Source organism: Schistocerca nitens, chromosome 1, assembly GCF_023898315.1.
Source record: "Schistocerca nitens isolate TAMUIC-IGC-003100 chromosome 1, iqSchNite1.1, whole genome shotgun sequence".
Classification (NCBI taxonomy): domain Eukaryota; kingdom Metazoa; phylum Arthropoda; class Insecta; order Orthoptera; family Acrididae; genus Schistocerca; species Schistocerca nitens.
In genome coordinates, this window is record NC_064614.1 from 1,267,689,034 (window position 1) to 1,267,704,623 (window position 15,590).

The 15,590-nt window shown below is 44.1% G+C and overlaps 1 protein-coding gene across 2 annotated transcripts in view; it reads right to left on the reverse strand.

The window, feature by feature from the left end:
* LOC126201939 (anaphase-promoting complex subunit 1) overlaps positions 1-15,590 on the reverse strand; it is a 367,756-nt gene that overhangs the window by 155,890 nt on the left and 196,276 nt on the right. For both annotated transcript variants that reach the window (XM_049936824.1, XM_049936823.1), the window contains exon 21: positions 2,149-2,311. In XM_049936824.1, the coding sequence (XP_049792781.1) occupies positions 2,149-2,311 (163 nt within the window). The remainder of the gene's footprint in view (positions 1-2,148; positions 2,312-15,590) is intronic.

The window sequence follows — 15,590 nt, forward strand, 5'->3', positions numbered from 1 at the left end:
AGTTACCAGGGGTTTTGCTGCAGTTTCTTATAGGTTTGTTTACGGGTAGGCCGAGGCTGTGCTTGAGAGCGTACTGCGGCCATGTCGTCTGGCGGGTACATGCCGCACGCGTCGTCAACAGCGCACAGAGGTTGTATTTTCCCAACGTCACCCCACACCTCTATTTGCACTCCAGCGGTGCGAGAAATTTCAAACGACTGCGCGATGGATAGGACTTCATCTAGAGTCGGATTTGGCAACTGAAGGGCACGTTGCCTAACTTCTTTGTCGGGCGCCAACCAGATAATAGCATCCCGTCCCATGGAATAGGCGTAGGATTCTTTGTGAACTTCAGTAACAAATTGACACTTTCTACTGAGGCCGTGAAGTTCAGCAGCCCAAGTGCAATAGGATTGATTCGGTTGTTTTTGACAGTGATGAAAGGCAACACGAGAGGCTACCACACGCGTTTGCTTCTGAAAATAGACTGACAGAAGTAAGCACATTCCAGCAAAGGACAAAGACGCAGGATCTTTCAAAGGAGCCAATTGCGAGAACAACCGAAACATATGCGGTGAAATCCATGAAAGGAACAGAGACTTACATGCTTGTTCATTCATGACATGAAATGCCAAGAAGTGCTGTCGAAGACGTTTTTAGTAATCAGACCAGTCTTCCGCTGTCTCGTCGTAAGGAGGAAAAGGAGGTATAGACAACGACGAGAAATGCCCTGCATTTGATGCCGCGACGAAATCGCAAATCACCGATGTGAGAAGCATTTGCTGTACAATGAGACCTCGCAATAGTTGCTCGAAAGTAGCCACGGAAACCTGTGGGTCAACGATGAAAAGGAAAAATCCCATTCTCGTCGCCAATTGCTATAACGTCAAGTTGAACACATATATTCCAAAAACGACACAACACATGTAAGTCACAGAGCAAGTAGACATAGTAAGACGTGTACATGGTAACTTTCAAATCAGCACTGAGTCCAAGTCTAGCGGCCGCTGGCTGGCTGGCTGCTCAGGTGACGCGGCTGCTGCATGGCTGGCAGACAGCGCCGCATATAGAGGATGCGCGTAACTGCGCGGCGGCACTTTGAAAGATCAGCGAGTCACAAGACAGCACCACGCTTCTCGCCCCCCCCCCCCCCCCTTTCCTGCCCCACTCCCAAATCGCTGAAATCACAAACCCATTCGCACAACGGAGATAATACTCCAGAGGCACACACAGTCTGATTAGAAGTTGCATATGAGTAACAGTATCAAAACTCCCTAGAAATATGTAATTGACTTGAGATCCCTTGACGAGAGCACTCAATGCTTCATGTGAATAAAGGGCCAGTTGTGTTTCCCAAGAATGATAATTATTTGAACCATGCTTACTATGTGTCAATTGACTGTTTTCTTCAAAGCATCATAATGTTCAAACACAATTTATGTTCCAAAATTTTATTGTGAACTGGTGTCAATAATCTGAGTCTACAATTCAGCAGATTACTTCTATTTCTTTTCTCGTGTATTACTGTGACCTGTTCACAATATGAGGATTTTCAGCACAACGATGGAGCGCTCCACCATTTCAGCGAAACTGCACTACATTTCCTGGACACAAGATCAGACAACACTGTCCTATTCTCTGGTACGCAAATTCATTTTACCTTAAGTCCACTGTTATTTACTATGAGGATAACTAAAATCTAGTTTCAAAAAGATCTTAGCAGACACAGACACTTGCGTTAGTTGTAAGGACTGTAGCTACCTGTGGTGATTCGAAACACAACAAGGATACATTAGGGTATAGTAGAAACCTATATGCTGCTGTTCTGCATGGACTACCTAGTTTGCTGTTGTCAGAGAGGTAAGTGACTAAGTAAATCTGTACATATACAACCAAACCTGAATAAAACAACATTGCAGCTCATCTGTACTCACAATAATTTCTCTACTTTTGTCTTCTATTCTCTCTACCTTACGAAAGTCCTCCAGGACAACAAACAATAACAACTACATAAAATACGTAGTTAATGGGTTAAATTTCCAATACTTGTAAAATAATTATCTAAAGACAGGTTCAGTTTAATTCAAAATAACAAATGAAAAAAAAACTACACTGCAGAGAGCATATACAACTTCAAAGTGATGTTCAAGCACAATCTCATGTTCTCACCTCTCTTTGTTGCAGCAACACCAAGAAGTAGACCAACACTTGTCAGTTCGTGGCACTTTACAAGGTATTCGTACATGTTGAGTCTTGCCAAGCTCATAAGATTCCCATTAAGTCCAAGGGCCATCAGAAACCCCGCATGTTCTGTATATGCTTCACTTGTGCCCTGTGAGTGGAAATAAAACACTGGGATTCAGTTTCCCATTAACTGCAAATGCTGCTCTGAGCAAGAGAGATGACATTTTCTTGGGATTTAAATATACCACTCTCCTGCACAAGAGACAGAGGAATGAACTAGATTTGTTATAAGAGACCATGTAATTTTAAGGTAAAGAAAAAGATACTTGATACAACAAAAAAGACCAACACTAACATTAGTGTTGTCATTTGCTGTAATAGCTATTTCAAAATTGCACCTCATGATCATTTCACATATGTTAATTTTTTCACAAATCGATTCCCATTTCTATATAACAACTATCAGCATCAGAACTAGTAAAATGAACATTTATTATCCAACACAATCACAAAATATCAATATGCGGAGATAGTTTCTGTGAGCAGCTGAAATCAATAATAATTTATGACTATTTTGTGATGGTGTGGGACCATAGACAAATGTTCAAACAATTTTCATTTATGTTGTACTTCTTGACAATGTAGAGTTGTATTTCAAAAAAAAAAAGATTCAGGTAATTTAACATGGTGACGACATGTGCCATTTCTGAAGTTCAGTGAGGCAGTGTGTTGAGTGAGATGAGTAACAAAGAGGCACAAAAGAAATTACAAAAAACGTGTGTGTGTGTGTGTGGGTGGGTGGGTGTGTGTGTGTGTGTGTGTGTGATTGCTAGCTTGCAAACCCTCGTTTTTCTGCTGAAGTGGGGTGTTTGGTGTTCTGCTAAAAGAGGGTGGTAAGAATGTGTGGAAACGGGGAGGGGAGAGACATAATAATTACATTTTGCTTTCTCACTGTGCCATGAGGCTCTTTCATATTATCCAAACAATTTGGAGAAGGAAGTGAGAGCACGAGTTGATACAGTTTCACCTATTAAATTCCATACTGAGTATGTGGCTGAGTAGGCACTTTTTTTAATCACAGTACACCACAGATCTCTTGAACAAAAAAAAATGTGCCCAGCACTTAGAAGAAAGCACAGGTCACATCTACCTACAAAACGTGTAGTAGAAGTGATCCACAAAACTACTGTCCAATATCCTTGACATAATTAATTAATTTTTTAAATATGCTACACAGATTTTTACACACAGTAATGCATACAGTGCTAGGTAAAGGCCACATACACATGTGTCTATCCTTCCTTTTCATTCCTTTACATGTCTGAGTTAACATGAAAACAAAGTTTGTGGCTTTAGTTTTCATTGTCAGTATTCACATAGACAGTGGAATATCTGTGTGTGAAATACTGTTCTGTATCGAATGAATTTGTGATTGCAGATAAGGCAGAAGAGATCACATGCATGTCAGGCTCCCAATGGCAGGTTTCTACACACAGTGTGTTATCTGTTTGCAGCACATTTAGCCGACCTTTACCATAAACTGAAAACATGGCGAACTGATTAATGCACACTTCCAGTGTGATTCAGCAAAACAGGGTTAACGACACCCCCCCCCCCCAATAGAATATGAAAATTAAACCCATAAACAAAGAATATGTAGGTGACAGAGGATTTTCAGAAACTAGCATAATGGAACACAACATCCTGGAGGACATCAAAGAGTTACAGAAATATTATGTCCCATATATTCAGAAACAAAAAAGTCAAGATGGATGAGGAAAAGATGGATACTAGGTAATCACCACCGCTATACAAGAACAGCATTGTAACAAAGACAACAACTGGAGTGAAAAAATGTTAGCAAATGGGCTGAAAGAAAGAAATCTCAGCTACTAATAGATTAAAACATGGTCAATGAGCTGCAGAAAAGATTGTGAAGTCAACATAAAACACCAGCTAGTATCAACATAAAACACCAGCTAGTAACATAATTAAAACGATGCTATGAAGTGGTAAGAGGAAGCAAAGATCAGTTATTCAAGAAACTGAAAGAAGTTCAGTAAGCTTTGGGAAAACACACACACACACACACAACTGGGATAAGACACTACATAACTGAAGAAAACTGCAAATAACAAACCAAGATAGTAAACATGGTAGAAAACACACACAGAAAGGAAGAGTGAACATACATGCAAGGGGGATAAAAGATATTTACTTATTAATTTTTAAAATACAACAATTACTTCTATGACAACAAGACTAGCATGAAATCCTTAAGCAGTTACACAATTATTAATGCTACTACAAGCACTACAAATCTGTTTGTTCATTTATTTTGGTGCATTTAACTTGCAGATGGTTGTTTCTGCTACTGGTTGGTTGGTTGGTTTGGGGAAGGAGACCAGACAGCGAGGTCATCGGTCTCATCGGATTAGGGAAGGACGGGGAAGGAAGTCGGCCGTGCCCTTTTGAAAGGAACCATCCCGGCATTTGCCTGGAGCGAGTTAGGGAAATCACGGAAAACCTAAATCAGGATGGCCGGACGCGGGATTGAACCGTCGTCCTCCCGAATGCGAGTCCAGTGTCTAACCACTGCGCCACCTCGCTCGGTTTTCTGCTACTGGATCCACCCTCATACCGCCCTGGTCAACAGACATTGTCTGCTGGATTCCTTGAGCACTCAGCAGCACATCCACTATAGCAAGTAATTCCAAACATTGCCATTACATCCTAAAGTTCACACTTCCATGATCACTTGGAGTTACCAATCTCAGTTATCTTCTCTCCATCTGCAGAGCATGTTGTCTAGCCTGGATGACAGCATGCTGAATGCCTCGTGAAGTCTTCCTTGGTCTTTCTGGATACCGCAGCTGCAGTATCATCCAAGATGTGCTAGGCCGAATTGCTCCATGCTGCTTTGGGATCCATCATCCTTAATACCCGAGGGCCATTACCCACCGCATCTTCACAAAGCGTGCAGTCCCGCAATGTGTCTTCTGGTGTGCCCACACTGCCGCAGGTGCAGCCATCATTCATCTGTTCCCCAATTTAGTATAGATATGTAGCATAAGGGCCATGGCCAGTCAAGTAATGTACCACTCCACTCGATGGTTTAAGAAATTTCATTTTTAATCTCTCACTGATGTTAGGGAGAAACTTGTATGTTCTCCTGCCTCTACTTGAGGTGTCCCATTCATTTTTCCACAGTTGTAATATACGATCTTTTATTAGCTTTTTTGATCTCTCAGTTTCAAGCACCATTCATACTTCCATTTAATTGCCTTTCTTTACCCTGTAAAAGGCTCCCCTTTTCCCAGCTTCCAAGTCCAATGGGCATATTCCTAGAATTACTAACAAAGCATGATTCTGGGTAGTGCAGTAGTTGCTCGTTGATCTTAGAAGCACTCCCCACTGAACTCTTCTCACTAATGAGGCTGGCTTCACTGGCTGCAATCTATGAGCCCATACGCTCGCACCATACCCTCGACTGATGCTAATATAGATTGGTAGTATACTCCGATTGTCTTCAAGGGAAGCTGATATTACGTAGATGCAAAGGTTATAATTTCACTCATCACTACATTTGTACCTTTTCTGCCTGCTTCTGCTATGTGATGTACAAAGTTACAATGTTCATCCAAAATACCACTACATATCTATTTACTAGACTTCTCCTAATCGTTACATAATTTTATTTTATTTCAGAGTTTCTTACTAGGTTCCCTTTCAGCAGGAGGTACATTGTTTTGTGAGGTGCTAATGGCAATTTAACACTTCGACACCAGCCCTCAAATTCATGGAGCACTGCACTACATTTATCTTCCATCATTCTTCTAGAGTCACCTCTTACAATAAACAGTACACCATCTGCAACTGCGACCAGTCCACTTATGTTACCGCTGTCACGTAACTTCTGTAGTATGGACCACACACTGATTTCTGTGGACAGTACCAGTAATGTCAATCATCATTGCTACATATTAATTGTGTCTTCAGTTGACTTGCATCTATTAAACCTGTACCAGTAAGGGCTCATAGTCTGTGAACTTTTAATTTTCTGCATAATAGTTTTTCTAATATCTCGCCAAGAATGTTCAAAAGACAAATTGGTCTACAGAATTTGGGTATAATTGGATCCTTATCTTGCCCTTTACTAATTATTACCACTTTGGTGCTCTTCCATGGTACAGCGACACTTCCTTGCAAGAGACACTCATTGTGCAGTTCACACAAGTAACTACCTGACTGGTCACATACAACTTGTATTACTTCAGCAGGGATCCCATCCGGTCCTGGAGATTTTTTCTTTTTCAGCCTTAAAATTATTTGCCTAATTTCTTCATGTGTGAAGGAGTACACAAATTGATTGTTTCTATAGTCTTCCATAACATGGAGGAATCCTGGAGATACTAGAAGGTATCAGATAGATTATATAATGGTAAGACCGAGATTTAGGAACCAGGTTTTAAATTGTAAGACATTTCCAGGGGCAGATGTGGGCCCTGACCACAATCTATTGGTTATGAACTGTAGATTAAAACTGAAGAAACTGCAAAAAGGTGGGAATTTAAGGAGATGGGACCTGGATAAACTGAAAGAACCAGAGGTTGCACAGAGTTTCAGGGAGAGCACAAGGCAACAATTGACAGGAATGGGGGAAAGAAGTACTGTAGAAGAAGAATGGGTAGCTGTGAGGGATGAAGTAGTGAAGGCAGCAGACGATCAACTAGGTAAAAAGACAAGGGCTATTAGAAATCCTTGGGTAACAGAAGATATATTGAATTTAATCGATGAAAGGAGAAAATATATAATGCATTAAATGAAGCAGGCAAAAAGGAATACAAACGTCTCAAAAATTAGATCGACAGAAAGTGCAAAATGGCTAAGCAAGGATGGCTAGAGGACAAATGTAAGGATGTAGAGGCTTATCTCACTAGGGGTAAGATAGATACTGCCTACAGGAAAATTCAAGAGACCTTTGGAGAAAAGAGAACCACTTGTATGAATATCAAGAGCTCAGATGGAAACCCAGTTTTAAGCAAAGAAGGGAAAGCAGAAAGGTGGAAGGAGTATATAGAGGGTCTATAAAAGAGCGATGTACTTGAGGACAATATTATGGAAATGGAAGAGGACGTAGATGAAGATGAAATGGGAGATATGATACTGCGTGAAGAGTTTGACAGAGCACTGAAAGACCTGAGTCGAAACAAAGCCCCAGGAGTAGACAACATTCCATTAGAACTACTGACGGCCTTGGGAGAGCCAGTCCTGACAAAACTCTACCATCTGGTGAGCAAGATGTACGAGACAGGCGAAATACCCTCAGACTTCAAGAAGAATATAATAATTCCAATCCCAAAGAAAGCAGATGTTGACAGATGTGAAAATTACCGAACTATCAGTTTAATAAGTCACAGCTGCAAAATACTAACACAAATTCTGTGGTGTCACCGCCAGACACCACACTTGCTAGGTGGTAGCCTTTAAATCGGCCGGGGTCCATTAGTATACGCAGGACCCGCCTGTCGCCACTGTCAGTAATTGCAGACCGAGCACCACCACACGGCAGGTCTAGAGAGACGTCCTGGCACTCGCCCCAGTTGTACAGCCGACTTTACCTGAGATGGATTACTGACAAATACGCTCTCATTTGCCGAGATGATAGTTAGCATAGCCTTCAGCTACATTTGCTACGACCTAGCAAGGCGCCGTATTCAATTGATATTGAGATTCTATTAATGTATCATCAAGAGCGATGTTCTACAAATGTGGATTAAAGTTAAGTATTCCAGAAGCTACGTACGTTTCTTTATAGCATTCATTACGTATCCTGTTTCAGACCTCACGCCAGCCTGCGTGAGTTTAAGCACGTGCCTTTCGGCTTCCTCTCATTGTCTAGGCTGTCTTGTCTAGACACAACATATTTGGCGACGAGTCTCAAAAGAGGATTTAGCGTTCGTATTGCCCTAATTTACTTGTCATGGCTTCGCCACAATCTCCAGATGTACTGTCCGAATTTTATCGCTTGGAGATTCAGCAGACGCAGGCATTATTGGATGTCCTTGGAAAGCTCGTCCAGGGTCAACGTGCAAAGCAAAACGATGCGGCAGCCGCCGCTCCACTGCTACCGCAGCCACAACACGCAGTTGCACCACCTTTTCGTCCCTTTGACGCCGAACTGGAAAGCTGGACTGAGTGGTCACGCCAATTTGGATTCCATCTCGCCGCCTACAGGATTCAAGGTAACGAGCGGCAGCCATTTCTTCTTTCCGCCGTGGGCGTGCACACGTACCGTGTGATAGTGAAATTGTTTCCCTGACGCGATATAGCAACTCTGTCCTACGAAGAAATTTTGTCTGCTTTAGATGCATATTTCAAGGAATCAGTCAATGTAGTTGCAAAAAGGTATACTTTCTTTCGTACCAAACGTACGGCCGGTCAAACTAATCGGGAGTGGCTTGCAACTTTGCAAGGCCTTACAAGGGATTGTGCTTTTGAGTGTGACTGTGGACTCCCTTATTCCGATACTATGGTACGTGATGCAATTGCACAGAACGTTTCTGATGTTCGTATAAGGGAACAGATTTTGAAACTAGTCAATCCCTCCCTTCCACAAGTGATCGACATATTGGATAGGCAAGACACACTTGACTTTGGTCAGGAATCGTTTGAACCTTCGCCAGCCGTGTGTCACATCAACCGGCCCGCCGGGCGAGCTGCACGCAACAGTAAACAGCCCTCGCGCTCGTCCGCGCAGCTGCCATCAAGCTCTCAACCACGTGTCCCGAGGCAGCAAGCAAATGCAGTGCTAAAGTCATGCCCGTGGTGTGCTACTAGACATTCGCGTGAGAATTGCCCGTCACGCCAAGCTATTTGCTTTTTCTGTAATAAAACAGGACATGTTCAGAGTGTTTGCCAGAAAAAGCACAGATCAGACACTAACAACCATTCCAGGCCCTTTGCTTCGCGCCGGAATCGAACCAAGAATACTCAGGCTCGTGAACCTTCGCCCATGGAAATTCATGTAGTTCATTCCACTCCGCCCAGTGCCACTCTTTCTAACAGTGACTGTGTTCGTCCCACAAAAAGTGTGCGTCGACGTCGCCGGAAATCACGTCAATTAGCAAGTGATTCTGTACCAGTGTCTGTTCAAATTGCACGAGTCAGTCGCTCTTGTCGTCAACAGGACAATAAACTTTTTGTAGATCTGGACATTCATGGCAACGTGATCACATTCCAGCTCGATACCGGAGCTGCAGTTTCTCTGATCAATAAAGACACGTACAAACAACTGGGCACACATCCGTTGCGTGCCGCAAATGTTACGTTAAATAGTTATTCCGATCAGAATATCCCTGTGTTAGGACAGTACAGCCTTCTTGCCACATACAAGGGACAAACAAAACTTGTGTCATGTTACGTACTTCGTTCTTCTTCTGCAGTGAACTTGTTTGGTTTAGAGACTGTGCCTTCAGCCGGTGTTTCTCGTCTCTGTGAAGAATTTGCAGACATTTTTGCACCAGGCCTAGGTTGCGCTAAGAACTATAAAGCACATTTGGAACTGAAAGTCAACGCACAACCGATATTTTTCCGAGCGCACAATGTTCCCCACGCATTGTGTGATGAGGTCGCAGGAACCTTACACGATTTGGAATCACAAGGTGTGATTGAACGTGTGCAGGCTTCTCTCTGGGCATCACCCTTAGTAATTTTGCCAAAGCCTTCCGGAAAATTGAGACTTTGTGTGGACTTCAAGGCAACAGTGAATCCACAATTAGTGATTGCAACTTATCCTTTACCCCGCCCGGAAGATCTTTTTGACAAACTGTGCCCGGGTAAATATTTTTCGAAGTTGGACCTAGCCGATGCGTACTTGCAAATACCAGTGGACGACGAATCCCAGCGCGTCTTGGTGGTTAACACGCATCTTGGTTCGTACCGATTCAAAAGACTGCCATTCGGGTGTGCATCCGCCCCTGCATTGTTTCAGCAATATCTGCAAACTGTTTGTGCCTCGGTCCCTACTGCAGCAAACTATCTGGATAATATTGTGATCTCCGGAAAGACAGAAGAAGAACATTTAGCCAATCTCAGAACATTATTTTAGGTCTTGCGACAAAATGGTCTTCGCTTGCGGAAGGACAAATGTGTGTTTTTTGCTCGTGACTTACCATATTTGGGACGTGTAATCAATGCACAAGGCATACATCCTAGTCCAGAGCACCTCCGTGCCACACGAGACTTGCCTTCGCCGCAGAATTTGAAGCAGCTACAGAGTGTGCTGGGTAAAATAATTTACTACCATAAATATATCCCACATGCCTCTTCCATTTCAGCTCCGCTTCATCGCTTACGCCATAAAGGTGTTCCGTTCGTCTGGACGACGGAATGCGAACGCGCCTTTCGCCAGTTGAAATCGGCGTTGCTTTCAAATACTTGCCTTACGCCATTCAATCCCCAGAAACCCGTTTTGTTGATGGTCGATGCATCGGATTTCGGGATTGGTGCAGTGCTTGCGCACAAAGATGGATCGCATGATCGCCCTATTGCCTTTGCGTCAAAATTGCTCTCGTCTGCGCAAAGAAATTACTCACAGATCGAGAAAGAAGCATTGGCTCTCGTATTTGGTGTTACAAAGTTTCATGATTTCTTGTACGGTCGTCACTTTACCATCATCACAGACCACAAACCCTTGACGTCGCTTTTTCATCCGAACAAGCCTGTACCTCCACGTACAGCGCAGAAATTCATTCGCTGGTCTATTTTCCTCTCGCAGTACCGCTACGATATCTTGTATCCGTCCACTGCTAAGCACGGAAATGATGATGCGTTGTCCCGTTTGCCTGTTGCTGAGGATAGAGCATTCGACTCTTCCGAACTTGCTTGCATGTTCATTGATGAAGAAACCGATGACGTAGTCGAATCGTTTCCGATCGATTTTCGTCGTGTAGCTACAGCCACAGCTGCTGACCCTGTCCTTGCTACCGTTTTGCGTTTTGTTGCTACGCAATGGCCCTTGTCAAAGTCACGGATCGAGGATCCGTTGGTTCGCCGATTTTTTGCTCACAAGGAGAGACTTTTTGTACGATGTGGTCTTTTGCTGTTGCGTTCTGATAATGATCAGTCCAGGGTCATGGTCCGACGTTCGTTGCAGTCCTCTGTCTTACGGCTTCTCCACCAAGGACATTGGGGTATAGTGCGAACGAAACAACTTGCTCGTCAGCATTGTACTTGGTTCGGAATCGATGCTGCGATTACGAATATGTGCTCTTCTTGCATGGCGTGTGCCAAACAACAATCCGCACCACTGCGGAAATTCTTTGCATGGCCAAAAGCCACTTCCCCTTGGCAACGCTTGCACATCGATTTTGCTGGTCCATTTTCGAATGCTCGATGGTTGGTTGTTGTCGACTCCTTCAGTCATTTTCCTTTTGTTGTCAGGATGTCTTCCACGACGTCTTCAGCCACCATCCAAGCGTTATCCGCTATCTTTTGCATTGAAGGTCTTCCACAGACTATTGTTTCTGACAATGGCCCACAATTAATGTCCGCAGAATTTCAGTCGTTCTGCATGGCCAATGGTATTCAACATCTGACATCCGCGCCGTTTTCGCCTCAGTCAAACGGTGTCGCTGAACGTTTGGTCCGGACTTTCAAGTCCCAGATGTTGAAGTTGAAAGAGTCGCATTCTCAGGAGGACGCGTTGTTGCTCTTTTTGTCTTCGTATCGCTCTCAGCCCCGAGATGGTCGCTCGCCGGCTGAGTTGCTCCACGGTCGTCCTCATCGAGCCTTGATGTATTTGCTGCATCCGCCGCAGCAGGTTCCTGGGCAGCGGCAGACGTCTGCTTTTGCTCCAGGCGACGTTGTATACTATCGCACCTATCGAGGTTCACGGCGTTGGCTCGCAGGGCGCATTCTTCGCTGCCTTGGCCGCGCTATGTATCTGGTTTTGGGGGCCTCTGGTGAGGTGCGTCGGCGTCTCAATCAGCTACGCCTCTCTCGTCGCACGGGTTCTGCCGCTCCCCGTCTACTTTCAGCGACGATGCCGTCCGGTTAGCGCCCTGGGGACCCATCTACTGGCTAGCCTCATCCCCACGTGTTACCGACGCTGCCTTCTATTCTGCCCCATGGCGACGCGCCGCCGCCGCCACCTGTTCTCCCGCCGACGACGCCCGCAGTGGATGCTTCGCTGCGACCGCCAGGCGCCTCACTGGGTCACGCGCCGCCGATTGCTTCCCGTGACCAGCTGTCCTCCGACATGGAACTCTTGCCCGCTCCGGACCAGATGTCGTCTTCGCCCGTCGGGTACCCCGACGCCATGGAGGTCGACCCTTCGGCCCCTCCTATCTCTCTACGGGCACATACACCACATGTTGGCGTGCACCCTGGACTAGGTTTTCAGGCGTTTCCTAGCTCCCCTCGGACCGAATGGCCGGGTGCGGGTGGCACAGCCTCGCCTGTTGTTAGGCAACCCACCTCGTCGCATACGTCAACATGGGGTACTCCCCACGGCGGGCGGAAGCCTTATAACACAACCGTACGCCGATTTGCGGGGGAGGAATGTGGTGTCACCGCCAGACACCACACTTACTAGGTGGTAGCCTTTAAATCGGCCGGGGTCCATTAGTATACGCCGGACCCGCCTGTCGCCACTGTCAGTAATTGCAGACCGAGCGCCACCACACGGCAGGTCTAGAGAGACGTCCTGGCACTCGCCCCAGTTGTACAGCCGACTTTGCCTGAGATGGATTACTGACAAATACGCTCTCATTTGCCGAGACGATAGTTAGCATAGCCTTCAGCTACATTTGCTATGACCTAGCAAGGCGCCGTATTCAATTGATATTGAGATTCTATTAATGTACCATCAAGAGTGATGTTCTACAAATGTGGATTTAAGTTAAGTATTCCAGAAGCTACGTACTTTTCTTTATAGCATTCATTACGTATCCTGTTTCAGACCTCACGCCAGCCTGCGTGAGTTTAAGCGCGTGCCTTTCGGCTTCCTCTCATTGTGTCTAGGCTGTCTTGTCTAGACACAACATATTCTTTACAGACGAATGGAAAAACAGGTAGAAGCCGACATCGGGGAAGATCAGTTTCGATTCCGTAGAAATACTGGAACACGTGAGGCAATACTGACCTTACGACTTATCTTAGAAGAAAGATTAAGGAAAGGCAAACCTACCCTTCTAGCATTTGTAGACTTAGAGAAAGCTTTTGACAATGTTGACTGGAATACTCTCTTTCAAATTCTGAAGGTGGCAGGGGTAAAATACAAGGAGCGAAAGGCTATTTACAATTTGTGCAGAAACCAGATGGCAGTTATAAGAGTCGAGGGGCATGAAAGGGAAGCAGTGGTTGCGAAGGGAGTGAGACAGGGTTGCAGCCTCTCCCCGATGTTATTCAATCTGTATATTGAGCAAGCTGTAAAGAAAACAAAAGAAAAATTCGGAGTAGGTATTAAAATCCATGGAGAAGAAATAAAAACTTTGAGGTTTGCCGATGACATTGTAATTCTGTCAGTGACAGGAAAGGACCTGGAGGAGCAGTTGAACGGAGTGGACACTGTCTTGAAAGGAGGATATAAGATAAAAATCAACAAAAGCAAAACGAGGATAATGGAATGTAGTCGAATTAAGTCGGGTGATGCTGAGGGAATTAGATTAGGAAATCAGACACTTAAAAAGTAGTAAAGGAGTTTTGCTATTTGGGGAGCAAAATAATTGATGATGGTCGAAGTAGAGAGGATATAAAATGTAGACTGGCAATGGCAAGGAAAGCGTTTTTGAAGAAGAAAAATTTGTTAACATCGAGTATAGATTTAAGTGTCAGGAAGTCGTTTCTGAAAGTATTTGTATGGAGTGTAGCCATGTATGGAAGTGAAACATGGACGATAAATAGTTTGGACAAGAAGAGAATAGAAGCTTTCGAAATGTGGTGCTAAAGAAGAATGCTGAAGATTAGATGGGTAGATCACATAACTAATGATGAAGTATTGAATACAATTGGGGAGAAGAGAAGTTTGTGGCACAACTTGACAAAAAGAAGGGACCGGATAGTAGGACATGTTCTGAGGCATCAAGGGATCACAAATTTAGCATTGGAGGGCAGCGTGGAGGGTAAAAATCTTAGAGGGAGAGCAAGAGATGAATACACTAAGCAGACTCAGAAGGATGTAGGTTGCAGTAAATACTGGGAGATGAAGAAGCTTGCACAGGATAGGGTATCATGGAGAGCTGCATCAAACCAGTCTCAGGACTGAAGACAACAACAACAACAACAACAACAACATTTTTCGAAACCTACTCTGATTGTCTCACCTTCTTCTCCATCATCAGGAAGTAGTATTTCAATTAGCAGGGCAGCTGACTCCCATAACTCTTCCTTAAAACGCTATCATACCTGACACTTTCTTCTTGGGCCATGCTGCTCTGGTGAAGCTTCCTAGTTCTTGTTTCACATCTTAATTTCTTCAGGGCCTCAGTCCAGATGCAAGGTACTCCTTTAGCATGACCTCTGCTGACAGGTATAAATGTTTTCATTGCTCTATCTATAGCCACTACCAGTTCTTGTGATTTTAATATCTACATTATCACCCAGAACTGGACACTGAAACACCCTTCTTTCTTCTTCCCAGTTAGTGTCTCTGATTATATTTGGGACTTATGTGCACATTTTCTGTGGTGTTTTGGATTTCTGTTCTACTGATGGTGTAATGTATGATGTGAGGTCCGTGCAAAAAATTCCAGAACATTCATAATTCCACACCAAAGTTGTGATGAAGCAAACTGTGGTTGGCACCCCTGCACATGCCTGTGTTAAATGTGTAACTGCCGTAAGTTTCATTGTTGTATGTCTGTTTATTATTGTTCAGTGTTGTATTAAGTAGAATGTTGTGTCGCACAGTTTGCGAATTTTGAGATGGCAGAGTTGGAGGAGCAATGTGCCTGCATTAAATTTTACATGAAAACCAAGAAAACCTATACAGAGACACACCAAATTATGCAAGAATCAATGGTGATGAGTGCTTAAGGCATACTCAGTGTTACAAATAGTTCACATGGTACAAAAATGGCTGAACATAAGCTGAAGATGACTCTCGTTCAGAACGTCCCGACATCTACCACCGATGCTCATGTCAGGAATGTCAACGAAATTGTAAGGGCCAATCAAAGACTGATGTCCGAAAGATTGGAGAAGAATGTAACATTTCAGTTGGATCACGTCACGAAATCCTGACACAGCATCTAGGAATACATTGTGTTGCTGCCAAGTTCAACCCACAGCTCATGAGTGAAGACTAGAAAGACAGTTTCCTTGCAGTCTGTGAAGAACTTTTGTATTGCTCCAATGAGAAGGAGATGTTCCTTAAGAGAATCATAACTGGTGATGGGATGTGGATCTATGATTATGATATTGAG